At 41.1% G+C, this 27558-nt stretch overlaps 3 protein-coding genes and 2 long non-coding RNA genes across 7 annotated transcripts in view; 3 read left to right on the top strand and 2 right to left on the bottom strand.

Moving 5' to 3' along the window:
- Positions 1–944: 944 nt before the first annotated feature.
- Positions 945–4670, top strand: LOC148645309 (alpha-1-acid glycoprotein 1). The gene is made up of 6 exons (XM_088612609.1): positions 945–1246; positions 1815–1954; positions 2373–2440; positions 3048–3155; positions 3654–3752; positions 4553–4670. Exons 1-6 carry the CDS (start codon positions 1136–1138, stop codon positions 4621–4623), a joined length of 597 nt encoding a protein of 198 aa, XP_088468735.1. The 5' UTR covers positions 945–1135; the 3' UTR covers positions 4624–4670.
- Positions 4671–7618: 2948 nt separating this feature from the next.
- Positions 7619–15081, top strand: LOC148645308 (hatching enzyme 1.2-like). Its single transcript, XM_088612608.1, has 12 exons — positions 7619–8042; positions 8421–8522; positions 9208–9453; positions 9591–9627; positions 10257–10307; positions 10876–11031; positions 11268–11385; positions 12406–12584; positions 13148–13229; positions 13813–13940; positions 14075–14197; positions 14970–15081. Exons 3-12 carry the CDS (start codon positions 9388–9390, stop codon positions 14996–14998), a joined length of 969 nt encoding a protein of 322 aa, XP_088468734.1. The 5' UTR covers positions 7619–8042; positions 8421–8522; positions 9208–9387; the 3' UTR covers positions 14999–15081.
- Positions 15082–16792: 1711 nt separating this feature from the next.
- On the bottom strand, positions 16793–17962 carry LOC148645307 (uncharacterized). 2 transcript variants are annotated; one of them, XR_015928278.1, is made up of 3 exons: positions 17763–17962; positions 17356–17458; positions 16793–17167 (listed from the first exon to the last, which is right to left on the bottom strand). It is a non-coding gene; the product is annotated as an uncharacterized LOC148645307 (long non-coding RNA). The 2 variants fall into 2 exon arrangements; XR_015928277.1 differs by having other exon boundaries at positions 16793–17170; positions 17763–17961.
- A 157-nt stretch (positions 17963–18119) lies between these two features.
- On the top strand, positions 18120–21547 carry LOC148645306 (uncharacterized). 2 transcript variants are annotated; one of them, XR_015928285.1, is made up of 4 exons: positions 18120–20294; positions 20487–20519; positions 20675–20725; positions 21265–21547. It is a non-coding gene; the product is annotated as an uncharacterized LOC148645306 (long non-coding RNA). The 2 variants fall into 2 exon arrangements; XR_015928284.1 differs by having other exon boundaries at positions 18120–20519.
- A 709-nt stretch (positions 21548–22256) lies between these two features.
- Positions 22257–27558, bottom strand: part of LOC148645296 (uncharacterized) — a 123846-nt gene continuing 118544 nt past the window's right edge. The window contains exon 15 of the transcript XR_015928268.1: positions 22257–22505. The gene's annotated coding sequence lies outside the window, so the exon portion shown is untranslated. The remainder of the gene's footprint in view (positions 22506–27558) is intronic.

Genomic DNA, 27558 nt, shown 5'->3' with positions numbered 1-27558 from the left:
GAAATGAGTCTCTAATATGGTTTCCCCCACAAACGTGTTGTAAACGTCTCCTCATGTCCTGCTCTTTAACTTTTCAAGCAAGGTGGATAAACTTGTTTGAGAGAAGATAAAAGTTAGGCCTTAGTTTAAACAGATTCTCTACTGTCATTTCATTAATACTCACTGATGTTCATGCTATCAAACTGATTAAATCATTTCTGCAAATCTTTGGAAGGTTCATTATTCATTTAAATGCAGGTAACTAAAAACAACTGACATAATTGACAATGTATTCTTATTGTTGAAATTATACCCTTTAGTTAAATTCATCACAATCTCAATACTAACACAATATTTTTTAAATGGTCTTCCAGTCAGTTTTAGCCTTTACCTGCACTTATAGAGAACCTTTAAAATCCTGTTCTCTCTCAATGCTGTGGAATTATGTGTCCAAGTGGCTGCCTTGCTTTCTCACTGCATGAGGACTGACCCTGAAACAACCCCATGCTTGGACCAGGTGCAGCCAGTTAGCCATTGTATTGACACCTGAGAAGAATGAGTGTGTCCTCAGCACTGGGTTCAGCGATTCCTCAATGCAGCTTCTTTAGCAGCTTTGAAATGTAGAAATGCATCCTATTTTCTTAAACTGAGAGAGAAGAGAGAAGAAAAACCTCTCTAGAGAGAACTCAAGCCTTCCTTGAGAGTAGGGAAGAGATGTTTTGCTCAGGAAATTGTGTAAGGCCTCTAGTTACGACAAAAACAAACGTTTGCCTTTTTCTTTGAACTTTTCAGTCAGTCCAAAATTTGAACGTTTCTTTCAGGAAACCGTAACTTATAAAATAATGGTCAAAACTGTCCTTGGTTTCTCAATAACTGGCACGAGGGGCTACTGTTTGTTTAGGAGATAATGTGTACACATGGGAATTTTTCTTTTGGAGACACTCTGGTGCTTGTTTTAAAACTTTCTCAAAACGGCACTCCCAAAGTGAGTTCACATTGGAATTTTCTATCATAAGATCCAGTTTCTGGTAAAAAATGAGGATTGCAGCAACAAGGGATTTCTGGAACCACTTGCAACAACCTTGAAACGAGAGTATAAAAGGGTTTCCTACGTCCGTTTCCAGCACCACAACGGATACTACTCACTCTCGAAGCCATGGTGTTGCTGTACTTTGCTGCCGTTTTCAGCATAGCGGCTCTGAGCTCTGCAGCCCCTCTGCAGTGTGAGGGGACAGTGAAGCCCTTGATAATCGAGGATCCCACTGAGGTGAGCTACTGGAGTAGATGTAGAGAGACTGAGATGTTCCATCATATTAGACCTGTTGCTTGGGATTAATGGAACAAATGATGCTGTTAGCTCAAGCTTTGAACAATAATTGTGTGATATCAATTTTCAACTGTTAATTTAAAAATTTTGAATGAAAGCAGAATACAGTACATTTTGATGAGCTGTAGACCTGCATGCAAACCTCAATTTAAAATTCCCTCTCTAACACTTTGTTAAATTTTATAACATTCTTTTCTCCAATAATAGGTTTTATTTAGTGCTTTAAATCCAAATATGAAATGTATGACTTATTGTTTTATTTAGGCTGATGTTTCAGTCAATGTTTTGAAAAAAGGATAATGTCCCAACTACAGCAGAACATTAATTCACAAGTCAGGCCTCAAAGGAAATCCTATTAAATATTGACAAAAAATCACAGAGACTTGCTGGACAACTGTTAAAATAAAGTTTTACATAACATGCTTTGTAGGTCAGGGTGTAATGTAATAACTTAGAATTGACTGTCTTATACCAAGTACTATTTCTTTTTTTTTTTGCCTGCACACAGATCTTTGGAAAATGGTTTCTGCTTGCAGCAGCTACAGATTATAAGGTCTACCAGGACATGCTGAAGGACCTGCAGAGCTCCTGGATAGAGTTCTCACCTTTAACTGCCAATACAACGGTTTTGAATCAGGGTTACAAGATGTAAGTAGGTTTGCACTGTCCACTGTAAATGTTTTATGATGACTTGCCAGAGGCACAGGCTGGGCTTTATTCATATGGCATATGGCATAGTATGTCACTCTACAACTCTAGAGTTCTGGGTTTGATTCCATTTTGGGGAGTCTGTGTAACTTATATATATATGTGCCTCATGTTGGCATGGCTGTCCTGAGCGAACTCTTTTCCACCCCCCAGAGACGTGCAGGTTAGACTTGATTAGCTATTCATAATTTCCCTCCCTATCCAGAAGGAGGGTTCAAGCAGAAGGTAGTGGGTTTTTCCTAGTACAAGCTGGACTGAGTAAAAGGCTCTAGAGGAATAAAGGTGCACAGGTGTTCTATGCATGCTCTGTACAGGTGTATGCTGTTCAATCTAAACAGTTCTTATTTTCTGATTACAGGAACACGTGCATTTGGACATCTACAGTTATGAACATGATAAACAACAGTGGGGTTCTAACCTTGGAATGTATGTACTACCTGTTTGCAAATATTCTGGGGGGAGAGGAGATATTAAGCATTAAGTCCTAGTTAACAGAATTACTTCTATCCCACTACAGTTCTTTACAGACCGTACACTTCCTAAAAAATATATAAATATTCTAATAGCAAGAAGAATGTCACAAAAACTAGGTCAGAGTGTGTGTGTATATATATAAATAAAAAGTGGTCTTCTAAAGTATGTTGCAGCTTCTTCACTTATCTCCCTGGAGGCGTTCACCATCTTTAACATAAATCATGGGATTTCCAAAGAAACCAACAGCAAGCATCAGTAACGAGGGGCCGAATTAAATGATTCTCTTTAGGGAAAGAGAATAGCAGGGATTCCTAGTAATGGCCCTCGTTATGCCTGTCATTTAATGACAAATAAGCCTGTTGGGGAAAAACTCACACAGCTCCCTCTCCTCCCAAATAAATGAATATAGTTTGTTGTAAATGTACTTGGAATACCAGAGTAATCTTCTCACTTACTCCAGGTTTCAAAATGCTTTTTTATGTGATTGTTAAAGGACAGGTTGTTCATGGGGGGGGGATTTTAATGGAAAGTAAAATCCTTTGTTCTGATTTTGTTGAAGTGCTTGGCAACACCACTGGCACAGTCATGGAGACCTGCCCCGAGTGCCTGCTGCTGGACCTCACCAGCAGAGAGGGAGAGCACCTGGCTCACTCCTTCTATATCTTTGGTAAGTTCTCCCATCGTTTCATCACGGATAATGTGTTACTGTACAAAACCCTGACTAGAATAAGACAGCAGTGAAATTGTGGAAGGCCTCCTCATGTGCCCAAGTAGGCGTCCACTACCAAGAGGCAAAACCACTGTCTCACGGAAGTGCCTTTAGTGCAGGAGAAGACTAGATGGGTCAAATGGCCTCCTCTCGTCATCTGTCTGATATTTAGTTTTGCCCAATGATCTCAGCCTGGCTTCTTTCCAGGAACTATAGGATATCGGCTCAAAGGTTGTAACTCTTTGGGTAAAGAAAAAGCAGATGTTCTCGGGTTTTAACTCCACTTCAATTTTACTTAAAACCAAAGCTGGGCATAAATGTACGCGAGCCATTATAATGCTCTTGTTATGCTCCTACAAATTACAGAGTTGCGAAATTATCTTCTGGTTACCTCTGCATAAGCTTGCTTTGTGTTAATAATATGGTTAGATATTTATAATGTGTATTTTTTTTTAGCTAGATCCCGAGAGCTTCGTTTAGAATACAGAGAAGAGTACCTGAAGCAGTTGTATTGCCTGGGACTACCTCCTCCAACTTACGTTGACCTAGACAAAGGTGAGTTTTCACTACTGGCACTACTATACACAGGGTGGCTCAGTGGTGAGTAGTGTTGCCATGCAGCACTGGGGCCCCAGGTTCGATTCCAGACCTGGGGTGTTACCTGCTTGGAGTTTGTGTGTTCTCCCCGGTTTCCTCTCGGCGCTCTGGTCTCTACCAGTTTCCTGGTAGGCTAATTGGCCTCTGGGGGAAAAATTGGCCCTACTGTATGTACAGTATGAATGCATGCATTTCTGTGTCTAACTTGCAAGGGACTGGTGTTCTGTCCATAGTGTATCCTGTTTGTTGAGATAGGCTCCAGTTCCCCTGCAACCTAGAATTGGGGAAAAAGGTCAGCAAATGAAGGTATTGACTGTTATACACTACTCGGTACTATAGTTGAGAAGTGCATACTGTATAATGGACAGAATTTGAGTTAGAGCCCTGTGAACTGTCCTTACAGGGACAACATTCCCTTGAGAATTATTTTTAATCTCTTGCAAGAGCAGGGACTGAGTCAGACCTTGGTAATGCTCTCAAACAAGGTGCTCGTGATTTGTAACCCCTACTGGACCAGAAGGCACTGAAACCCTCAGGTACCTCAATCTAAGGGGTACTAATATGGTGTACTATTCCACATCTATCATCATACAATATGTTCATTCTTACTCAGTATACAACTACAGACAGTATTTTAGTAGTATAGTGCTTCTTTCACAGCCACCTGTCTTTAGTAAGCTGTTACTCACACAGATGAATGTTGTAATTTTGTTAAATTCACTTTAACTGAAATGACCACTTTTTGTTCTCTTCCCCAGAGCTATGTCCTTACAACGAGAAAAACGCTTCATCCACGGATGTCTCAAAAACTGGACAAAGATTAACTTAAACTCTGTAAAACCTTCCTAGCTACACAAATAAACAATACAAACAGGTCTCATCTGCTAATGTTTTGTAAGTGACGGGTGATCCTTTTCGTGCCATTTAACATTTACACATACGCAAACCTGTTCTCTTAACTGCACTGTGTGAGGTCATTTCCTCTTTAAATGCTGTTGAAGCAGTGTTACCACGAGAGCTTTACCAAGAGATGCCTGCTTTGTGCTACACAAAAGGAAACACTTCCCTAAACCTATTTGGAATTGAAACTTTAAGTAAAACCTGTAATTGGAGAAGAAAAGTATAAAATTGAACAAAGCATTAGAGAGGGTGTTTTAAATTGAGTCTAAACCTTAGCCTACAGTATACTGCTCAATTAAAATGCCTAAAAAAATTACCAGTTGAAAATTGAATACTGCACATATTTACTGTTCAAAGCTCAAGCTCACAACATTGTTCCATTTAACTTCAGTATCTCTACATCTGCTTCAGCAGCTCACCTCAGTGGGGTCCTTGATTATCAAGGGCTTCACTGTCCCCTCACACTGCAGAGGGGCTGCAGAGCTCAGAGCCGCTATGCTGAGTGAGTAGTCTCCGTTGTGGTGCTGGAAACGGACGTAGGAAGCCCTTTTAGACTCTCGTTTCAAGGTGTTGCAAGTGGTTCCAGAAATCCCTTGTTGCGGCAATCCTCAGTTTTACCAGAATCGGTATCTATCTTGTGATAGAAAATTCCATTGTGAACTCGGTTGCCTTTTTTTACAGATTATTTCTGTCAGTGACAGTGTTTCCCAGTAAAGAACCAAATGGCAGGGCAAAATTAAAAACAAATCTATTTTGAGTTTGGGAGTGCTATTTAGAGATAAAGTTTTAAAACAAGCACCCGACTGTCTCCAAAAGAAAAAATCCCATGTGTACACATTAAGTCCTAAACAAACAGTAGCACCTCATGCCAGTTATTGTGAAACCAAGAACAGTTTTGACCATTATTTTATCAGTAACGGTTTCCTAAAAGAAATGTTCAACTTTTGGACTGATTGAAAAGTTCAAAGAAAAAGGCAAACGTTTGTTTTTGTCGTAACTAGAGGTCTTACACCATTTCCTGAGCAAAACATCTCTTCTCTACTCTCAAGACAGGCTTGAGCTCTCTCCAGAGAAGTTTTTCTTCTCTTCTCTGTTGTCCGTTTTAGTGTCAGTCCAGGCAAACTCCAACTGGCCCAGTCAATCAATATAAATGTGAGATCGCAGGAAAGTGAAATCAATGCAGCAGCGAGGCGAGAAGTAAAGGCTGTAGAAATACAAGGGCCTCTGGGTGAGGTGACTGAGATATAAGGTGTGGAGCTGAGAAAGAGTGACTCCTCACTTCTGAAGGACAGAACTGGCTTCACGATATTGTCTGTGATACAGCTCGTGAAAGCCAGTCTAAAAAAGGATATGAGGTTTCTGACTACTGATCTGAATCTGGTATTTAAAGTTTGAGGAATAAAACGTACACAACTATGTAGCAAAGCTGCGTCTGTCTTATGATACTTCTATCTGGTTTCCAATTGTAGGCGTTTTCAAATGGAAACACATTCTGCATCTGATTCCCTGAACTGAGTAGGCTCTCGTGTATTGGGCTTGCAGTAGAGGATTATTGGTGACAAGCACCAGAAGGATTGTGGATACTCTCGAACCTGGGACAACTGGCCAGTCTGTCTCAACAGACCTCTCCCCTTAAAGAAACAGTTGTGACTGTGCAGCTCAAGCTTGTTTGGATCAGAAAATAAATTAGATGCAGAGAAAGCACAAAGGCCCATATAAGAGGCCTTGTGTCCAGAGCAGAACCAGACCAGTGCTCTACAACTGCAGCTACACAAGCTTCCTCCAGGCCAGATACAGACACGGTCTCCCGTACAACTCTATTTAAGTCTGTTTCACTCGCACACAGAACACAAGAAAGAGTCCCAGCTCTCTAGTAAATGGGAACTAAAAGGGATGGCAGTATAAAATGCTACTTTATATTTTTGAAGGCTTTTCACATCAGTTTGAGCCTCATAATGTAACTAACCAGCCGACCAGAGGTTTAGTCCTGTGAAGGTCCTGTCCACTTCACCACAGCAGTACGTTGTAATCTGGTCTTCATGGTATTTTCTTTCATTTTGGAATGTCGTGGGAACTGCAGTAGGGTCACACCTGCTGAAGCTCTTGTTTAACTACAGTGTCACTGTTTATATTGCTAAGTGATTAGTTCAGATATGCATCAGAGGTCATCAGGAATAGAAATCAGCAGGTGTCAGGGTTCCAAGACTTAGAACTGAGAGCAGTCTGGATGATTGTGCCCTGAGCTCTGTACATGAGCAAACTGTAATTAACCAGCTACCCAACTACAGTAATCATAGCCCAACTGGTCTTCTACACAAGAGGAACAATGGCCTCATGACCTTATCCGTCAGGTCATTGTTTCTAAACTACTTTTCAAAAATGGTCAATTTTACGATAGTGACCACACCCCTTCACTCAGGCTGTACATTCTGCTGTATCTCAAATCTGCATCATGTGTTGTTACTGGAATGTCCTGATTACCTCAGACTGGTCACACCTGCCAAAGCTCTTTACAAATGACACTTTTAAACAGGTTCCACTGTCCTGCACTAATACAGTACAATGTGCGTGAGTTCATGTCCATCTTGTATTCTTACTGCTGCCAAGGCAATGTATTCTAATTTAGAGGTACAGCATATATTATAAGTAGATTCAAAACTCCCCCAAAAACTCTCTCACAAAGATGAAGCAGAAAAAGGGACCATTTTGTCCAGATTTACAGAAATGTTTCAGAGTATTTGACTCAAATGCCTTCACTGTTTCTTCTGCACAAGGTGAAAAACATACTGTGAAAATATTGGGACAGTGAGGTAAAATTTGACATTTTTGCCATATAATAATGATAATTTTAAGGAAAAAATATGAAGCAAAAGTACAAAATTGTAGCTCTAGGTATTATTTTGTATACATGTTAATCCATGTTAGAGCAATGTTATTTGTTGTGTTCAGTCAGGTGAGCATAATTACTGGGACAAATGGCTGTCAGCTGTTTCTAATAACTCAGGGGTTTAATATTGCATGATTTGGCAAAATTTGGAAGAGCTGTGAGTATTTAGTCTTGTTTTCAAGCTTTGGAGTTTATTTTTGAATCTACCCCTTGAGTTAAGGCAGGAGATAAGAAGATAAGAGCTGTCTGTGATGAAAGAGCTAGCAAACGTGAAGATAAGAGCAAAGTAAATTCCAATTGCAGAGAGATTGGGCATTGCAAAATCAGTGATACAGAACATTTTGAAAAATAAAAACTGCTGAAGCAGTAAGCAATTAGTAAAGCCCAGATCATCCAAGGAAGATGACAGCAGTTGGTGACAGAATAATCATTTGAACTGTGAAGGCAAATAGTTCAGGGTTGTAAGTATTTTGTCTGACTATGACAATAAAAAACAAAGATTAAGTAGAAAATGGGAACATTTTGTTTTGTTATGATTTACATAAGTTTTTCACAGTATTTGACTCAAATGCTTTCACTGTTTCTTCTGCACAAGGTAAAAAACATACAGTGACAAGTAAAAAAATTGGGACTGAGGTGAAATTTCACATTTTTGCTGTATACTAATGAAAACTATTTATGCAAAAATACAGTGATTTATTTCTTGATACTATTTTGCATACATGTTAATCTGTGTTAAAACAAAGTCATGTGTTGTGTTCAGTCAGGTGAGCATGAGTCCTGGGACAAATGGCTGTAATAAAAGAGCTGTGATACATAGTCTTGGTTTTTGGTTTCAGTCCTTGAAGATAATTTTTGAATCTGCCTCTTGAGTTAAGAAAAGAGAAGACAAGATGACAACTAGAGAGCTGTCCATCACAAAGAAGGTAACATGTGCGAAGGTAAGAGCCAGTTAGAACCATTGCAGTGGGTTTGGGCACCAAAAGGTCAACGATACAGAACATTTTGAAAAAGAAAAACTACTGGAGGAGTCGGCAATCAGTAAAGACCAGGTCATCCAAGGACGTTGATGAGAGAATAATCAATAGAACTGTAAAGAAAAACATTTTTTTGCTAACATGGTTTCTAGTGCAGTAACTGCTAATTGCCTTTTAATGGAGGTGTGTGGCTGTGGATATTGGTGTCTTGGGATAAAGTGCTTATGAATGTTTATGGGTAAGTCAACACAGAAAAGGATATTCAATTTTCTTGTAGCACCAACCATGTCCCTTCTTCAAGTTCTCAGACTCATACAAAGATTTCTACAAAAACATTTTTGCAGTATTATTTCAATATTTTTCTTTGAACATAGCCAGAGATGCTATTTGGCTGAATATTTACAGTAGAGGACAGAGGCAGAACAAAATAAGGCAGCCATCTTGCACTTGTGTGTTGCTATCTGTACATTAGTATGCAGATGTGTTAGTCTAAAACATTAGTTGCTTTGGAACTTTACATAGTATTGGTTAAGGATGACTTGGGTTGTGATTTTGATAGGGAAGAGCTTGCAGTCTGGACTGGCATTACAAAGTGACAAGCCTGCATTCCTGCATCTCATCAATTCACCATTCCTGTTTTTCCTACCAGGTCAGTATTCCCATTCCCAGGCACAAAAGCCAGAGGTGACGCAACTGGGGCTCTCTGGGGTTATATAAGGGCTTTCACTTCTCACCCTGGGGCACTGGACACCTCCAGCTCTCACCTCCAGCCAGAGTGCTGCTGAACTCTCATCCCAGCACCTTCACTGCTGCTCAGATCCTTTTAGACATGGAGCTCCTCGCCTGGATCACTGTCCTTCTCCCAGTTTTCCAGATTTCTGCCTCTCCAGTGCTGGTAGGTGGGGCTACTTGGGAATTTTAAATGTAAATCCTTCTCCAATCATGTTGAAGTATTGCTCCTGTTATTGGGATATTGGAGACTTTGTAAAAGCCATGATACTCATCTCTTATTTGTTTTGTAATGTCTTTTAGGTTACAGAGAGAGTCCAAACAACAGAGGATCAAGGTGGTGAGTGACAATGTCTTAGAGAAAGAGAACAAATGAGAATAAACAACAAAGACAAGTGAACTACAGGCCTGTGATGAACTAAACATACCGAACACATAACATATTAGTCTATTGCAGCTGTCCTTGCATAAGTTGGGGAACATTCATTAATTGAGTATCATGGGTATATAAGGGTATGTGATAAGGTTGTGTACTGGAGTGTTAGGAATCTGCATCTGTGAGCTCTTGTGTTCACACTAGGTTATTGTGAACACTGCACAAGTGTACGTTTCAATAAAGGTTTATACTGTACATGGTTTCTCCTTTGTTAGATGAGGATAGCAGTGCTGACCTGGATTGATCAAAATTGTTTCCAGTTTTGGGTCCATAAATAGAAAGAAAAAAATGACATATTGATTAAAGTAATACATACTAAAAAATGACCAATTCTCCCCTCTCTGCCTGGTGGGTTTTGTCATTTTGTTGTGATGGTTCACACTGTATAAAACACTGACAAGATCATGTCTGAGCTGAATTAACCTACAGCATTCAAGCTGATATTCTCAAGTGTATTGCACTTTACTCCAAACAATTTCTCTACACTCCACCTCTTCGGAATTAACTAATGTTTTTGTGCCCTGTTGTCTCAGGCGATGAAGTTTCTGCCATGGAAGTGATTATTAATGTCAACTCTGTGGAAAGTAAGTGTCATTCATTATTCTCAAGTGTCAGCTGGCCTCCCAGAAGGACAGGATGAAGCAAGTAGTTTTAAGAGACAGTCACTGCTTTAGAATATTGTCCACTTAAGAACGTTTTTCCCCCAAGTTGCCCAACAACTGAAGATGGAATGAAAAACTCTGTCAATGCTTTGCTAAAGTGATTTAATGGATGTATTAATTAAATGGCATTTTAGATGGTAGACTTACAGGGATATGCGACTTTAAAGCACCTCATATCAGGTACTTTTACTTACTCAGTCTGGCGGCACTTAATTGCTTAAATGTGACTTAAATGGCAAAAACTAGTGCATGTTAAAATGCTCTCATGAAGAGAAGACCACCAATATTGAAAAAGTAAAGACAAACAAATTAAAATTTAACAACTGGTTCTGATGCCTGTAGCAAATACACGGCAGTTTCAGTTGTGTAAAAATGCACATATTATATCTCATTTCTTTAACTTCAAAGGAATGGTCAAATGACAGGAAACCTCAGTCTCTAATTAAATTGAGAGAATTTAATGGACTCTTCCTTCTGTTTTTTGTTCCAGCAATGCCCTTCACATCACGCCACTCCATCAGATTTACAGATATTGCCTACTCCAACCAGAGGAGCGCTCTGATCTGTCCCAGAGGTCGACAGTGCTTCTGGCCCAAGTCCTCTGATGGAGCTGTGTACATACCATACGTCATAGACCCAGTATTCTGTGAGTACACCTTTACATATCAATTTCAAACTTTTCATTCAGACGAGGTACAGTCCAGTCTTACACAGTACCTCATCTCCTTTGAGGAATTTAAATCCCATTTCCAAATAGCTTTGTGCCCTTGTGTTAGTTATGAATCTGAAATGACTATACACAGTGATACATTAGCATAATCAGTCTTATGATTCTTTCAAGGAAAAATGACCAGGACTTATTTTTCCCCTTTTATTCCACAGCTGTTCCTCAAAGAGTACAGATCAATCAAGCCCTGTCTGCGATCTCCACTGTCACCTGTATCGTCTTCACTCCCCGATCCAGAGAGAGAGATTACTTAAACTTCCGCTCCCTCGATGGGTGAGTTCAATATTATACAGAATCCTTTAGTCAAATTCACAGCAGAGCAGAGAAGGTGGCTCTGAGGTTGGAACTCCAAAATTTACTGAAGATGTTTTTTTATAAAACATTTGCCCATCCTATTTAAACAGGAAAAGCTCCCTACAAGTGGGAAAATGCATATAACCACTCTCTTCATTAAGACTTCAATTTCAGGCATTGTAATAGCAAAGTTCTTTGTTGTTCATAGACAAGCAATCACCTAAACCTCTAAGTGAAGAAATAATACTTTTACGCCAATGTTTATAGATGCACGGCATGAAAATTTAAAATTGTTTAAATTTTATTTCAGATTTTGCATTGCTTTTTTATGCAGCTATTTGTTTTTAAGCTAAATGTTGATTCTGGCTGGTCTGCGTTTTGTAATACAAATCTTGAGCGGTAGCAAGGGATAAATGTTAACACCTGGAAAAGACTTCCATAGTAAATGTAAGACTTCCATGGTAAATGTAGTGTATCGGTCAATATAGTGTTTAATGATTGATGCACAGGTGTCGAGTTCTTGAATTTTGGATGATTCTGATCAATGTGAATTAAATTTTTTTGACAAGCTTGGTTTCTTCTCCCCAAAACTAAAGGCATTGATAAAACTGGTGATGCTCATAACATACAGTAACCTGTATAAGACTTTGAAGGTTTTGCACTGCAGAGTATATTGAACAAAAAACATTATATTATAAAAGCTTAACTCCTGTCCTGAGACCACAGAACCCCAATCAGTGGTGTAAAATGTTGTCTTTAAGAAGTGCAAGGATACAAAAGTTCAGAGCTTTTTTTTGGGGGGGGGACAGTTTCTAAGAAGTCACTTAATAAATATGTTTTTCTGGTACGTTACTGTCAAATGAGATCTGCTGCTATTTTGTGTCACTGCTGTGGGACCAGTGATCTAACAGAGGATCCAGATGAGCACAGGAGCGTACATTGTCTTTTCATGTTGCAAAACACTGATTTCTGGTCTGTTGTGTGTCTTTGGTTTGGAAGCTGTTGGTCTTCCCTTGGACGCACAGGAGGGCAACAGGACATCTCACTGTCCAGGACTGGCTGCGTGCAGAAAAACATCATCAGCCATGAGATGATGCATGCCCTGGGCTTCATCCATGAGCACAACCGGGGCGACAGAGACAGCTACATCAAGGTCCTGTGGGATAACATCACGCCAGGTGTGGAGCACTTACTGTCAGGGGTCGGTTACTCAGGAAGATAATTAAAAAGCTAATTTGTGCATAAAAGATGCAATAGGTCCAATTTTTCTTAAGGACATTTAGCTAGCTGTATCAGAATTTCCTTAAGAAAAACATGTTTTGACGTGTTTTTAACACAGTAAGAGCAGCACTACGAAGGCTGGACCTACTGTAGATTATATTGGTCTGGTATTGGATTGGACCACACCTATTGAGGTTGAACATAATTTTGAAGTTTTCTTTTGATCTCCTTTGGGATTTTTATATGAACCTCTTTATCTTAAGGTTTTTGCAGACGCCTCCCTCCAAGGTTCCTGTTTTCCTGAGTAGGAAAACTGAGAAAATGTCTGTTGGCAACATAATCATGACTAGTTAGGATGAAGACAAAGCTGTGTCTTGAAACAGAGGAGCAACATTCGTATCTGCTGTCCTTTGACCAGTTTTCTCTTTGGTGCTGGGGAGCCTTTAAACCAAATAAAACCTGACCCATTGAGAGGCTGTAACTTACTGCAAACTAAATTAAATGTTTTCTGTTCCGCAAGGTTTTGAAAGTGACTTTGTTAAGAGAGTCACCAATAACCTGGGCACTCCTTATGACTATGACTCAATTCTGCATTACAAATCGTAAGTGAAATATTCAGTTTCTTCTCTTTGGGAAATGAGATGAAGGAATCTCACATGTTAAACAGAACTTTCTTCTTGTTGAAGAAAACAGGCAGTGTAAAAGCTGAATGTGATCAATGATGAAATGTCTTTACAACATCTGTCATCTTCACCAGGAGCCCTTACTGATCTTGCATTTGTTCTATAGGGAGAGGTTTTCTTGACTGTTATGTGTTTAGATCTTATGATCCTTTTCTGAAAGGAGAAGAGCATATTCTCTTCCTCAGTGTAACAGTAAGCACTTTACATGTACACAGTCTCTAAAAAATAATCTCAACTGATTTTAATATGTTCATTATTTATTAAATAATGGGTTTTCATGTATTGGTTTTGCAAACCCCAGTAGATTCTTCTTGAATAAGCACAGTGATTTGTTGATTAAACCTTATAACATAAGGGCTCTTATCTTCTCATCTTTTGGGTATTTCTCAGAAAGGAAAACATGGTTCCACTTGTTCCACTGGTGTTACATTGAGCTGTTTACAGTCAGAAACATTGATCTATGATAAAGCTGAAAAATAATAAAGACTTTTTTTCATTTCAGGGGATTTTTTGCTAAACACAGTGGTTTGAAAACACTGGTACCTATTCCGGACAGCAACAGGAAAATAGGTCAGAGCAGCTGGCTGACCACTACGGATATCCTGAAGATCAACAGACTTTATGAGTGCAGTAAGTCTCTTTTCAGACTCCATTCACTGGTTTTCCCTTCCTTTCACATACCAGGTACTGAACCAGGGCTTCAGGATTTGTCTCCTGGGTGGTCATTTCAAGGCTTAATCTGTTCCTTTCCCCCATTTCATCAGAAGGAGAATCTAAGAGCTGGGCTTCCACAAAAACCCCTACAACCAAGACAACTGGAACAACCAGAAGAGCCACTCGTCCTGTTGTTGGCCCCACCATTGAGCCCAACACCCCCACAGGAACAGGTAGATCTGCTTCTTCTGAATGCTTGGCAGTAGAACGCACAGCCCACTCCCTAATACTCGGTTACACTAGTCACCTTTTTGACATTGAAACAGATTTCATTATTTCCCAAATCCATATATTTCTTTACCACTTTAGAGTGAAGTTATCAGGAATCTGTGACACAAGGTGCATAACAGTTAGAAATAGAATCAGTGGGCTGGTAGACAACCGCGTGAACCAGACAATAGGCTTGCTGGGAGCCTTTCAGGATGCAGGAACAGTGTTTCTCCTGCAGTAGACTTGGAGCTTCTTAAAGGCACAGTGGACTCAGCACATGGCAAATGTCCACCAGCTTGACAGTGGGCATTTCTGAGGGGTGCCCACTACTGGCTCAGGGGTCAGGGGGTAGAGCTTATGCCTTAAATAGCCATTGGAAATTGAAGTAATACAAAAAAAAAAATTCAAATGAAATCAGAGCATATGAAAAACTGAAGATTATACACCTGAATTCAGTTTGCATGTTCCCAGGGTACAGCAGGAGAATCTGACAGTTGAATGGAAGAATTGACAAATGTTTAGATAGTTCAGCAGAATATGAAAATGAAAGGATATTACTTCTGAAGGTTATCTTCATTCTATAGAAAATGATATTGTGACAAAACAGTTGTGTACTAATGCATACAGTTCTGTCATCTTCATGATTTGTATCTTTCATTGTCAATTCAGTGTGAAACCCAATGGCTTTGACTGAGAAACTCCAGGTTTTTCATTCACTCTTGTTCCCTTTTTCAGGTCAGCCTGGGGAAATGAACAGAAAATGACCTGCTCTCTCATGAAGAGGACCCTGCTCCACACTCAGCTTCCGGACACAAGGCAGCTCTCACCGCCAAGAACTAAAGATATTTGTAGGGTGTAAATATTCCTCGTTGTGAAATAAACATTAGCCATGTACAAATCAAGTATCTTTCATTGTTCTGTACCTTCAATTCCTCACACTAGAACTCCACAGGGATTCAGGTGCACTGAAGTACTAACATTGTCATTATATTACAGAGTGTGAATATCTTACAGTATAAATTGCAATGCTCATTTTACATCAGGCTTGTTATTTCAGTTCAGTCCTATAATTGAAGGTTTTACTTTTACCCTAAAATTAAACCATTATAATTCTTAATATAAGTAAATTGTTAGGGGGGAATAATCTAATGGTGAAATATGGAGCTGGATAATTTCGATGGAGCGTTGGTACAGCAGGTGCCGAAGGGGGTGGAGCTCATCCTCCTGAGGCAGTTCCTTCAGCGGGAGAGGGGAGAGAGAGCCGACAGCATCTACAGTGCAGTAAGTGTAGTGTACCTGGCTGTATAAATCTCTGGGAAATGATGTTTAATCGTGTGGAGTCACATGCAACGAATTTTCGGCTTTAGCAGGCGGTTGCGGGCTAGTTAATACGGTACAATCTGGATTTAATCTCCAGCTCTGAGCTCAGCTGCAACTGAGAAACGTGCGGAATTAAGCTGGAGCCCAGCTGAACTTGTGCTCAGTGCGGCGCTGAGCGCTCAGCATCGCCGTTGTTCTGATTAGCACGAACTGCAGCTCTGAATCAGAACACTTCAACTCATCCCAGCAGTAAGTTCATATGTAGACCGTGATTACTTTGTTTCGTGTCAGTATACAACTGAAGAGAGGCATTTGATGTACCAGATAAGGGTACGTATTAACCAACGATAATAGCAAATAGGCACGAAGCTGTAGGTTGGTTTATGAACATGTGTCCTATAATAGAAGCATTTATTTCCTGGGATAAATGATATGAATTCATAGGGAGAGCCTTCTGACTAGTAAGCGAGCAGATGGCTGTTTTGATTTTATGTATAAGTAACATTTGTGTGCAATGATGGAAATGTACGTGTTGTAATTTCAGGGGCTACATTTGTTGCACCTCCTTTAAGAGTCAGTGGTTGTGAACGTTCTCCGTTAGAGGCATGTTAAGCGATGACTGACAGGGGCATGTACTACAGTTCTTACAGCCTAATGGCGCTCACTGAAGTTGCTCCCCCTTCAAACCCATCGTATTCGTTTGTGCGGCTGGAAGTGGCGGTTGTGTTGCTTAGATTTCCGAGCTGTATCACTTTATTTCTGCGGAAGAATCCCACCGCCAACGGCGCAGGAGAACTGAACCGCTGTGACTCGTTATTGCTCCATTGCAACAAAAACGGTACGGTTAGGAGCTCCCGTCAGTAATAAGAGAACAGCTTACCCTACTAGTCCCACGTCACTAGTGGGTGACTTGTGTAACCTAACTCATTTGACTTTTCAGAATGAAGTCTGGTGACGCCTACACTGGTCTTGCAGAAAAGGCATCTTCATAGGGTTGATGTTGCAAGGATAAGGCTATGGCTATTTTCATCTGTGCATTACCAATGTCAACAGCAGAACAGAAACCACTTTGGTTAGTGCTTACCTGCACATGCATCCCCAACTTTCCCCTCATTAAATGGGGGAACGTTTTCCTTCACATGGCATTGTTGCCCACGAAATCCTTCTCCCCAAGGCATGGTTATCAAGGACTGTCCTCCGACTGAACCACATCCACCCCAACAGTTCGTAGAAATTAATTACGTCCAGTGACACCTTGACTTTATTGCTCAGACAATAGTTACAGAATCATGACAGGTCAGAGGATCACCATACACACCATCTTTGTCCCACATTACTGGAGCATGTCCCATTCCTGTTGGCGAGCTTCTGCCACCCATCTCTATTCTTCCCCATGTGATCAACAGGGCTCCTTTTTCGGCCAAGGTTACATGAAGTCCTGAGTTTGCTGGTCATTGTAGCATGGTCTCAATAACAGTTCAATAATATTCCCCCTCAGGCCACTCTGACTCCTTCTTCAAGCTTGGAGAGCATGAGCTGCTCAACCTTAGCCAGATCATGAGCCGCCGTGGGAAGTCCTCCATATCTTCCCACTGACTTGTCCCAGTAAGGTACTGCTGCAAGAAAGCAACAAGACTAGATTGTTACCGATTTTTATCCAGAGTACCATCCAATTTCAACAGCCGAGGCAAGTACAGCAGTGCCCCAACTGGGCTCTCTCCTCACTGGCTATGCAGCAGGATAAAGCTGGGTTTGTGTCCTAAAGTCAAACACACTGGGCTCTTCCTAGTATACAGCTTACCTCAAGAGCTGAAAGACAGTCCTTTGGAATGGGATGTTTGTGGAATCTCACTTTGCCACAACAGCATGCTGTCAAGATGGGATGGGTTTTCCGGGCATCCTGCCTTTAAAGACAGATCAATTAACTTTAATTGTGCAGAGGGTTTCATAGTCCTGTGCTTAAGGACATACTGCCTCCAGAGGAAGTAAAGAGCAGCCAGCTAACCCCTCATCTATAGCACATCAAGCAATGAGGAAAAACTGCACTTGACACAGGTAATACCCTGAACATGTCCTACATTCAGCATCACCAACTAGGAATTCCACAGTGGCAGTTCACTCAACTTCAACTCACCCATGAGCTGGCTCAAACATCCTTTTCATACACCATCTCACATGTGGCTCCCCCTACTGGACAGCATTACTTACTGCATTTCCAAGCTACAGCTCAGCTTGTCAAGTCCCACAGAGGATCAACTAACTGGCTTCAGGAACAGTGTGCTGGTTGAGTTTTCCAAGCCACTAACATTTCACTCTTCTCACCAAACAGCTCCCAGTATTCTAGAAACAGGAATATTGGCAACACAGCTCACAATGAAAATTCTCATGTTCATCTTCTACTGAAGGTATAATGTAGAAGTGTTTCTCCCAGGCTTCACTTTTATAAGCCTCTTTGTTAATTATGGGGGTTTGGCTAAATCCATGGGAACCAATCCCAAAAGCCCTAAAATCCTCATGTGGAATGGCCAGGTGTGTCCAGCTCGATACTGCACACCTGCTTCCAGATCCCTGCCTGCTCAGAAGCCATCTTGGCTCAGAAACACCACAGCCTGGGCTTAAGCCAAAATGGAAGGTGCCTACAGAAGCCTTCAAGGACACTATGACATTGCTTTAATACATTTTCCCTGAACATTCAGTGTGTTCTTTTTAAACCCTTCAGCACAGCACACCTCAATCTATTTCAGAAATAGATTAAGAGAGAAAGAGAATGATTTGATTATGGTTTATACAGTTTTTACCTTTATACATATACAGATTTGTGATTTATAACCCTTACACATTCGTTTCAGTGCCCAATATTATTTCTCTTCCTATGTCAGAACACTTGTTGATGCCTGCTATGATTGGAATGGTGCTCTCAGTCGATGTATCGCAAAGGAGAAAGTCAGTGTCCCAGACCCATTATAAAAACATGCTTTGCTAATAGAGTCCTCTGTATTTAAAACAATAACAATGTTTGATGAGAATGTTGTAATTTTAGTTAACTAAGGAGATTGAGGCATTACTTTGAGAGACAGAATTCCTTCCAGTACTTTAGATGCCCTGTATTGGCTGATGTTTTATTAACTGATTTTTCATGTTGAACAGCCTCCTTCTGTTTTCACGGAGAACTGGACTGGTGCTTTGGAAAGTCGACATTTAAACAAACTAGCAGGGTGACTTTTTTCAATCATGACCTGAGCCTGAAATAACATTTTATTTGTTTCTGCTTAGGGTCTCCTCATGTACTCAGACAACCCCATATATGAGTTTCTCATTTTACTCTCATGATTTCTGTAAACCTCTTTTTAGCCCTATAAATGTGGCGTCACCACTGTTTCCTCCTGGTCTTCCCTTCTTAGGCACCTGGAAACCCAGGGGTTTGGCTGGTCATGAGAGATGTGACGACGTGACGAGCCTAAGGCATGGTCTCAGAGCAGATCGGAGAGGACCGAGAGTCCAGGGGCTGGAGGTCCAGACATGTCCTCCACATGTCCAGGGTCTCCAGATGAGTGGGCTGTGATCATCACCACTCTTGGGGGAGAGTGTGTGTAAAGAAAGAAAAACTGGGAAGACCCTTCCCCAGCAGGCTGTGAGGGGTGTCTGGAGAGTCAGTTCTGCCTGTTGGTGTCCATAGTGGCAGCCACTACCCTCATGGCCTCACACACCTCTTCAGCCAGCTTTCCTTGACTGAGTTCTTCCTCCCTGCTGCTTTCACCAGCTCCCAGAGTCTGCGCCTGAGCTCTCGCAGTACTTGGGAGTCTTGTCCTGGACACCATTTGGCTCTGGTGCTGATCCTGCTCTAGACCTCCTTAGGAAATGGTTCATCTCCTGCCAGGTAGGCTCCGACTCTTCAAAAGCACTGGTGGGGTTACTCTGAGGCTGAGAATTTTGAGTTTATTGGAATATAACATGTACTGTACCTCAGTACACTGCACTAGTGTTATGCTAATGAGTCAAGTAGTTGCTGCAGTTAACCAGTTAAAAAAATTGCATGTAAAGTAGTATTTACAACTTTGACATGACCCAAGGGAAACGTGAAAGGATGCCATGGGGAACTGTATTTAAAAGTTCTTTACACAAAGAGTTGTGGGAGAATGGTACAGGCGATCCAGACATTTTTTTAAATCAACATACTGTTTTCTTTCGAGCAATGGCTGCATGAGATTATCCAATCAAACTGATATCAGTAACCAAAAGGGCTACATGGATCAAATACTGTCCTCTTATTTGAACTTTCTCATGTTCCTGTAACTTATTACATGAACACATCAGCTGCATGACTAATAAGAAGTAGAAAGGTGGTAAATTGAGTGCATGATAAATGTTTACACATGTAAAATCTGACATCTTGGTGCAGAGTTTAGATCAGGTTATAGCACAGTGAGTGTCCAAGACCCCACAGCTCTCCTGCATGTTTCTAAATCCTTTCATTCACATTCCTGTGGCTCTCAAACACTAATAGGGATTTCATGCACTAACTGTGATTACTCAGATGGCCATGGGAAAAAGGATATTGAAACTTGTAACTCATGGGGGCTTCTGTAAACATGCTCGATATCTTTAATAAGTTTTCACGTGGAGCCAAGAAAAAAGCTGCCTGTAACGTCAGTCTGTAGCCACGCCCACTCGAATGACATCTCTCGCAGGCCACGCCCCGCGCACCTGTGCGCCAGGTTCTGCTGGAGAGAGCGGAGCTGAGTGCGTTTGTTCCGCGTCTTTTATGGTTATTTTTTATTTTTCCTTTATTTTAATATAGATAAAATTTAACGTATGTAATTATGTAGTCTAAACCTCTCAGGAAAAATTGATACAAATCTCTCTTGCAACGAATACTTGTTAGTTTAGATGGTCTTTAAAATCTAAATTCCGTATTTGTGTGTCTTCAGGCAGGACATGTTTGGCTCAGCTGCTGCAATTATCCAAGTAAGTATAAACGTTATACTAATTTCTTTACACGTATCTTTTTTAAATGTTTTCTGCGCTATCTAGCCTGGTGAAAACGCTATTTGCTACTAAGAAACCTTGGTTTAAATTATCTTTAAATAATCGTCTAAATACGTGTGTTCTTGTGTTTCCAGTTTGGTTTCTTCGGGCAGGACATGCTTGGCTCAGCTACTGGAATTACCGATGTAAGTATAAAACTTTTTATTCGTTTACACGTATCATTTTGAAGTATCTCCCGAGAATTGTTGTTGGAAATGTGATGCACCTTGTCAAAAAAAGACTCAAACTAGGAGATACTTGATTTCTCCCCGGCAGAAATGGTTTTGACCCGACAACATTGTAGGCCTGCTGTTTATAGAAACCGTTTTCTGCGTCTAATAGAATATTCAGAAACCGTTTAGGCTTTCGAATTGCATCACAAAACGACGGAGCCTATAACGATATGGATGAATAGTTTGTGTTAACTAAATTGTTTCAGAAAAAGAATGCGAGTCTGCAATCGACACCCCGTAGCTGTATTGTGCTTTGGGTATTCACACTTGAAATGTAACTGCTTCAATACCCTCTTTGAACAGGAGCATTTTCAGTTACACCAGACTAAGCGCTTTATTCTTGTAAATGTTCTGAACGTGTCCGTTCAATACAGAAGCTCGGTCTAACTAGCTGGGATCATTTCGAGATTGTTTGTAACCGAAAGTTAATACTGATTTTTGTTTTATTGCAGGAAATGCAACGAAGTTCCAGTCTTCATTCCGGTCGCTGCCTCGACTGATAACTCGGAGAAACAGTAACGTGCTGTGTGTTTCTGTATCTTAACTTGTAGTTGTTTGCAAATGTTTTCTTACTCTGTTGACTTGTAACAGTATTTTGCGTTAATGTAGCCGTGCTTTGACACTTTGTAATTGAAATGCATGTTCATTTTCACTTTGAATCCTGTGCATCCGACGTATTGTAATGCTTTGTTTTGTATGCTATTTTCGCTCAATAAATTGTTGATTGAACCTTGATTTTGTTCTTTGATTTCTTGTGCAGAGTTCTGTACCCCCTTGGCCCTGAAAAACCCCGGTGTTGGTGAGTTTTTTGGCGGAGAGATTTTGCTTACAGTTTGTGGCCGCAAGGGGACGCCCTATCGCTTTTTGACTTAAAAAGGTCAAAGGCTACCCCCTTTTTAAGCGTGTCCAGATTTTCCCGCCAAAAAACTTAGTATCTGGGGTTTCTCTCGGGGTCTGGTAGCAATCAAGCCGAGCCTCGCCCACCCCCCCTCATTGGAGAGGGGTAGGCGGGGGCTGGCTGATTGACCGCAGCTCTAGCCAGGCCCACTCGCTCCCGGCAGGAGAGGATGGCAGGTTGGTGGTGGCTTTGGTCCCTGCAGAGAGGCAGGTCTCCTGGGGTGTGGACTTAGAAAGCTGTCAGTTGCAAGCTGTGACTGATAGGCTGAGTCCGCCCTGGGTGCCTCCTCTCTCTCGGGCCGAGGCCATCTCCAGCCTGCCTTCCCCTCCTGCTGGGAGCGAGGGGGCTTGGCTAGAGCTATCCTCCCTTCTCCTCCCCCCAGGGCTAGACCCACGCTCCCTCCTAGGGACCCTATTCCCCCCCAGACTATCTAAAAAGGCGGGCGTCCTCGCACTTTTCCAGGTCAGTGCGATGGGTTGTCGCCTTGCGGTGCGTGGCGCACGCGCAAGACAACACTTCACACCTTCGAAAATACAGGACAATGCAGACAATGAAACGAGAGTTTTTATTGCAGAATTCAAAGCACATACAACAGCAGCAGTCAACAGAAAACATGCAGGTCAAGAATAAAATACAGCACTGAATCGGGACATTACAGATCAAGCCACTGGTAACAAAAATCAAATGTAACAAAAAGCACACATTGTTGAGAAGAACTTGGCCAACGCTCGTCGAGTTGCTGGAGTGGAGCTGGAAAGGAGATCGCCGGAGCGCAGAGAACCAGGAGCCGCAGAACTGAAGGCAAAAGAAAAAGGATCAAGTTAACAGGATATCGGACTTGCAGAATCGATTTACTTAACGTTCTGAAGTCTACTAACTGTTTAAATAAAATGCGCGAATAAAGATATATAAAAACACAAATTGAACAAATTGAAATCACCAATACATCTCAGTCCTACGTTTTCGTTACTAAGAAAATACGTTCAGCCACATTGAAATTCGATGCTACAATACAAGACCAGGTAACACAGCGTGTATAATATTCAAATAAACTCTGCTTTGAAAACCATCGATAAAATGTGTCGGCATTATCCATCTTTACCCAGTGAATTCAATAAATGAATAAAAGTATCATAAAAAAAGAACCAGTGCCTTAGCGTTTCTTTTTCTATTCAACAAAAACACAACAAAACAAAAATAAGTTCTATAGTTAGTATAAACCCGTTCTGAGGTTAAAATGTTGGAAATGCGCATTGTCTTTCATATACTATTTAAATAGTAGAGTGCAAACCAGGAATAGAACTGACCTTGGAAAAAACACTTTTTCATAACTGAAGCCACGTTTCTGATATATTTTGTCACCTGGAGATATAAAAAACAAACGAATTAGTAAATTAAACCTTTACAATATTTTATCATTTCGGAGTGGAAAGCGTTATTATAGCCCGAATCCGACAAGCGGAGATTTCACAGCTGCTGACTTTAGAAAGCAAATGTTTGAAGATTAAATAAAACCCCTTTTTCGTTAAAAGAAACACACATTGTCTTACAAAACATACTTACATGAAAGGTAGTATAAGAACGCTGAATGCAGACTTTTAAAACTTCGAGAGCACGCTCAAATGGACAGAACACTCATTTCGGCGTCCTAAAACACAAATTAAACAAAAACAAATGCAATTAACAAATGATGCAAGGGCAATACATTTTATCAAGCCTTCTACAAAGTGAAATTTGAGTTTTTGTATTTAAATTAAGAAAATGCGACATTAAACGCAAACGGACCTCACGCCGCAGAAACTCACCCCGCCGCCATCTTGCCGGGCGCACCTGTGGAACAGGTGGACGGGGCGTGTCCGCTGAGGAAGGTCACTCTGGGGGCGGGCTCGGCTCCTGAATGACAGCTGTGCGCTCGGTTACAAGGGCTCAACACTCACGGTACTGAAGATAAATAGAAACCTGAACTCACCAAATCACACATAAAGTATATAACGGCTAAGAATTTTCATAGAACCTAACACAGTGACATTCTCCTACAAAACTGTTCGCCCGACTCGTTTAGCTTGCGGCCAGCTGGTCGAATCAAGAGAAATGTACTGGAGAGAGACCCCTGTCGCTCCTAGTTAGGACTGCACCTCTCTTTCACTGCCAGTGCCACACCTGCCCTGCAGGTGTCTCAGTGGTATAAGGGGCTGCTTTTTCGAATTGAATTCCGATCTATGCATTTATAAAGGACTTAAACCCCCCATTTTCCCTGTTTTGGAAGGCCCCGAAAATGGAGCCCCCCAAAACGGCCGGCGTGGTAGAGAACAGCCACTCCGACAAACTCACCCCGACAGCATGAGAGCTTCACCCGGGGATTAGGTCTCAGACCGGGAATTAGGTCTCAGACTGACGGGGAGGCTCGGGGCTCGACTTTAACTCACACGACTCTCCGGGAGTCGATCTGCTCTCTGAACTTTAGAAGTGTCCGATGGTTCAGCCCGCGGAGCCACCAGGCCGGCCATGCAGAAAACCGGCCATGTACATCTCTTATTCAGACTAAAATCAAGTCATAGTTCCGAGATGAGGCGGTTCCCCAGTCTTATCTCTCATCAAGCATTAATTTATTTTTTAAACAAAATGTCTTTAATGATTCTAAAGACAACTTTAAAAAAACTACATGGACGATTACATTGGTTTACATGTTTTGTACTCCAGCTGGTGTCCGGGCAGAATATCCCTTTAGTTCCTTAAGAACAGTAGGTGTCTCGACATAGTATATTTATATTTCCATGGGCGTTTGACAAGGTTCCACATAGAACTTTAAAGATTAAAGATTTGAAAATAAAAAGCCATGCATGTAACTAGAAAGTGAACTGGTGTATTCATTGAAAACAGAACAGTGACAAGGATGTAAAAGTTAGTTTTGCAATCAATGGGGCATCACATCGCTTCTTATTATTACTATGAGAGACGCTATTATTTCATGTACTATAATACGTGAAAGTTATGGTAGTCAAGTGCACAGTGCAGGTAATGAAAGTGTTGTTTAGGAATATCCGACAACTGACAATAAACTAGTGGAAGCAGAGTGCGACAGGTGTTTAGGAGATTTGTATTAACTCATAAGTGTAATCTCTAAGAGACGCAAATTAATTTTGATTACTTTAAAAAGGCATTAAAAATCTATACCGTATTATACACTGTATACACAGGTTCTACAGTTAAAAGGGAACCACGGTCAGTGAGTGACGTACACTACAGTAATCACAGTACAGTAATCACAGGTGAGACTGACTGTCAAACACTAACAGTATAATTCTTACTGCTTGACCCAAAGCTAAAAGACGGGAATTCTGAAACTGTTTCTCGTGTAAGGGTGTAGCTACCTTCTAACCTTTTACTATTGATGTTAGATGGGGATGAATATTGTATTTTGAATTAAACTGCAAACAAATCCTAAATCCTCAATTAAAGTTTTAATAAGGTTATTTCATCAGCGGTGTAGTTAAAAGTATGGAACGGGATTAACTCCAGTTACTTGTGTCGGAAAGACTGGGGGATCCATGTCAACTCCAGGATCCAGTCCATGTTTTACACATTTCTAATTAATTAACAGTCCAGAGCCAGGTGTGATTAATCTTTATCCGCCTTCAATTAGTCTCCCTTAAAAATTGTTCTGGCAGCAGTATTGCGTCTTTGTCCTTAAATACCGGCTTTGCACCGATCGCTTTATTTGGGTAGCAGAATGTTTAACAAGTTTTCTTCCTTTTTAGATGGGAAAAGTTCAAAATGAAACAAGAAAAGGCATCAGAGCTTCAAAATAATTAAGAAGGCGACAAGTAACTGCATTTTTAAAAAAGGTTTGCTGGCTTTCAAAGAGACGTTGAACTCAAACTAAACCAGTAACTTTCTTATCTTTTAACAGGCGAAATGGAACGGATCGTTGTTGCTACTATTTAAAATGGCTACCTGTATCTTTAATGCTTGCTCAGGTCTGTTAGTGGTGTTCCAGCAGGTGTCTTATTCCCTAGTTCCTCCTCTCCAGCTCCCCGGCCTTCCTGTCCTCTACAACAGCCTGGACGCCGAAACGCAGAGCTCCCGTGTGGCGTGAAACTGGACAGATGAGCGGTCAGTTTGAAGGTGAGAATCCAACCGGTCTGCACTCTGCTTGCAGAGCCTCTTGCTTTCGGGTTTAAAGAAAGAGCTTTGTGTTTTAGTCGGAGAAATCCCAGGACTAATTGACTTTTCTCAGTATGGCAAAGCAGTAGATTGTGAAGAAGCCCACAGCTGCGCTCACTTAATCTGAGGGTGGGGGAAATACCACAGGGAAATGGTCAGTACGGGTAAAACACGGTTTCGCTCCGTTGAACACCTCCCTGCTAATAAACCTTATTTTTGCTTTCCAAATGTGCTGTTAACTGTGTAGGTTAAGGCGAGAGGCAGAACTTGCGACTACATGTATTAAAAACGCTTTTTCTCAACTGTTCGAGCAGCCGGATTCGCCTTGCGGACCCAGGTGCCCACCGTCTCTCCGGCCGGCTGTCCTGACTGGAGCGTTTCCTCTCCCGGGGCTCCAGACTGCGGACCGGCGGAGCGTCTGGACAACAGCCGCCCGGGTTACGACTGTACGGTTTCTTTTTGTTCAATTTTTGCAATAAACTGGTGTCCTTGGATTGTTTTCTTAAACCAAATTGTTTGGGTATCTTGGTGGGGTCACTTTTTATGTAGGCAGAGAGCATTTTAACAGGGTATTATTCTCCCGTTTGTTTAACGAGCTTACATGCGTTTCCTTTGCCCGTGCAGGCTGCTCGGGGTGCCTGTTAGTCATGAATTTAGGGTGCTTCATGGCAGTTGTTGTACAACTCCAGCTGTTGCTTGAATGTGCACAAGCAACTGGGTGATGGGACACCTCCTATTGCTAAAATAGTTCTTTAGTGATGCTTGCACTTTCTTAATATCACAGCCCCCTCTAAATGACTATTGCTCTTGTCCAGACTGGGTCCAGCACTAATAAGGATCTGGAAGAGCAGCTCTAGTCCTGGCAGGTTCAGCTCAGTCTAGTCCTGCTTGCAGCTTGACTCCTGAGAAATGGAAGACTTGAGAGAATCCCATGTTTTTTACAATGGGTTTTGTGTAGACATTTCATGTAATTGGCAAGAATTGAAAGAGAATGTCAACCCATCAGAGAGGTTTAATGTGCTTTCCTGGGGCTGAGCACATGATCAGGAAAACAATCACAGTCCTGAATGAGCAGAGCAGCCCTGCCCTCTGAAAGAGCATTATAGTTAATTAACACCTGTCTGGTGCTATAACACACCATTCCATATTTATGGAGGCATTTTGAGGACAGACTAAAGAACAAAAGATTAAGATACACATATTTAAAGGAAGAAACACTCAAACTCTAAAAAATATGTAACTAGCAGTCAGTGACAGAGAAAATAAACACTTTCAACATTTGAGGAATTAACTTTTAATCTGCAGGAAACAGAATCTGTTTTGACAGCTCTTCAACATATTTACAGTTTACTACTTTTAGACAAAAACATATCAAATGTAAATCAATCTTAATGTCTATCCAGGTCGCTGAGAGATCTGTTTAGTCCCCACAGCATAGACATAATGAAAGGAACTGGAAGTTTACTCAGAAAAAGACATTTCATAAGGTAATCCATTCTTTGTGTGCTTACAAAGTTAGTTTACATTTCCTTTTTTTTTCACAAAACACTAAACTATCAACTGATTCCTTGAAAAACAAGGGAAATGAAGAGATTCAACATTTGTTACTCAAAGTGCAGAGCTATTTACTGAAAACAGAAAATGTGTATCAAGTGATAAAATGATCACTCTATTATTTTGTTTT

This window comes from Lepisosteus platostomus, chromosome 19 (genome assembly GCF_059453375.1).
Source record: "Lepisosteus platostomus isolate fLepPlt1 chromosome 19, fLepPlt1.hap1, whole genome shotgun sequence".
NCBI lineage: Eukaryota > Metazoa > Chordata > Actinopteri > Semionotiformes > Lepisosteidae > Lepisosteus > Lepisosteus platostomus.
This window is presented reverse-complemented; position numbering and strand designations above follow the sequence as displayed.

Bases quoted from the DNA above. Each gene is read 5' to 3' on its own strand.
- LOC148645309 (XM_088612609.1), top strand. From the start codon at position 1,136: ATGGTGTTGCTGTACTTTGCTGCCGTTTTCAGCATAGCGGCTCTGAGC. The intron at 1,247-1,814 runs GTGAGCTACTGG...GCCTGCACACAG, and splicing joins TAATCGAGGATCCCACTGAG to ATCTTTGGAAAATGGTTTCT. The intron at 3,156-3,653 runs GTAAGTTCTCCC...ATTTTTTTTTAG, and splicing joins TCACTCCTTCTATATCTTTG to CTAGATCCCGAGAGCTTCGT.
- LOC148645308 (XM_088612608.1), top strand. From the start codon at position 9,388: ATGGAGCTCCTCGCCTGGATCACTGTCCTTCTCCCAGTTTTCCAGATT. The intron at 9,454-9,590 runs GTAGGTGGGGCT...AATGTCTTTTAG, and splicing joins TTTCTGCCTCTCCAGTGCTG to GTTACAGAGAGAGTCCAAAC. The intron at 10,308-10,875 runs GTAAGTGTCATT...TTTTTGTTCCAG, and splicing joins TAATGTCAACTCTGTGGAAA to CAATGCCCTTCACATCACGC.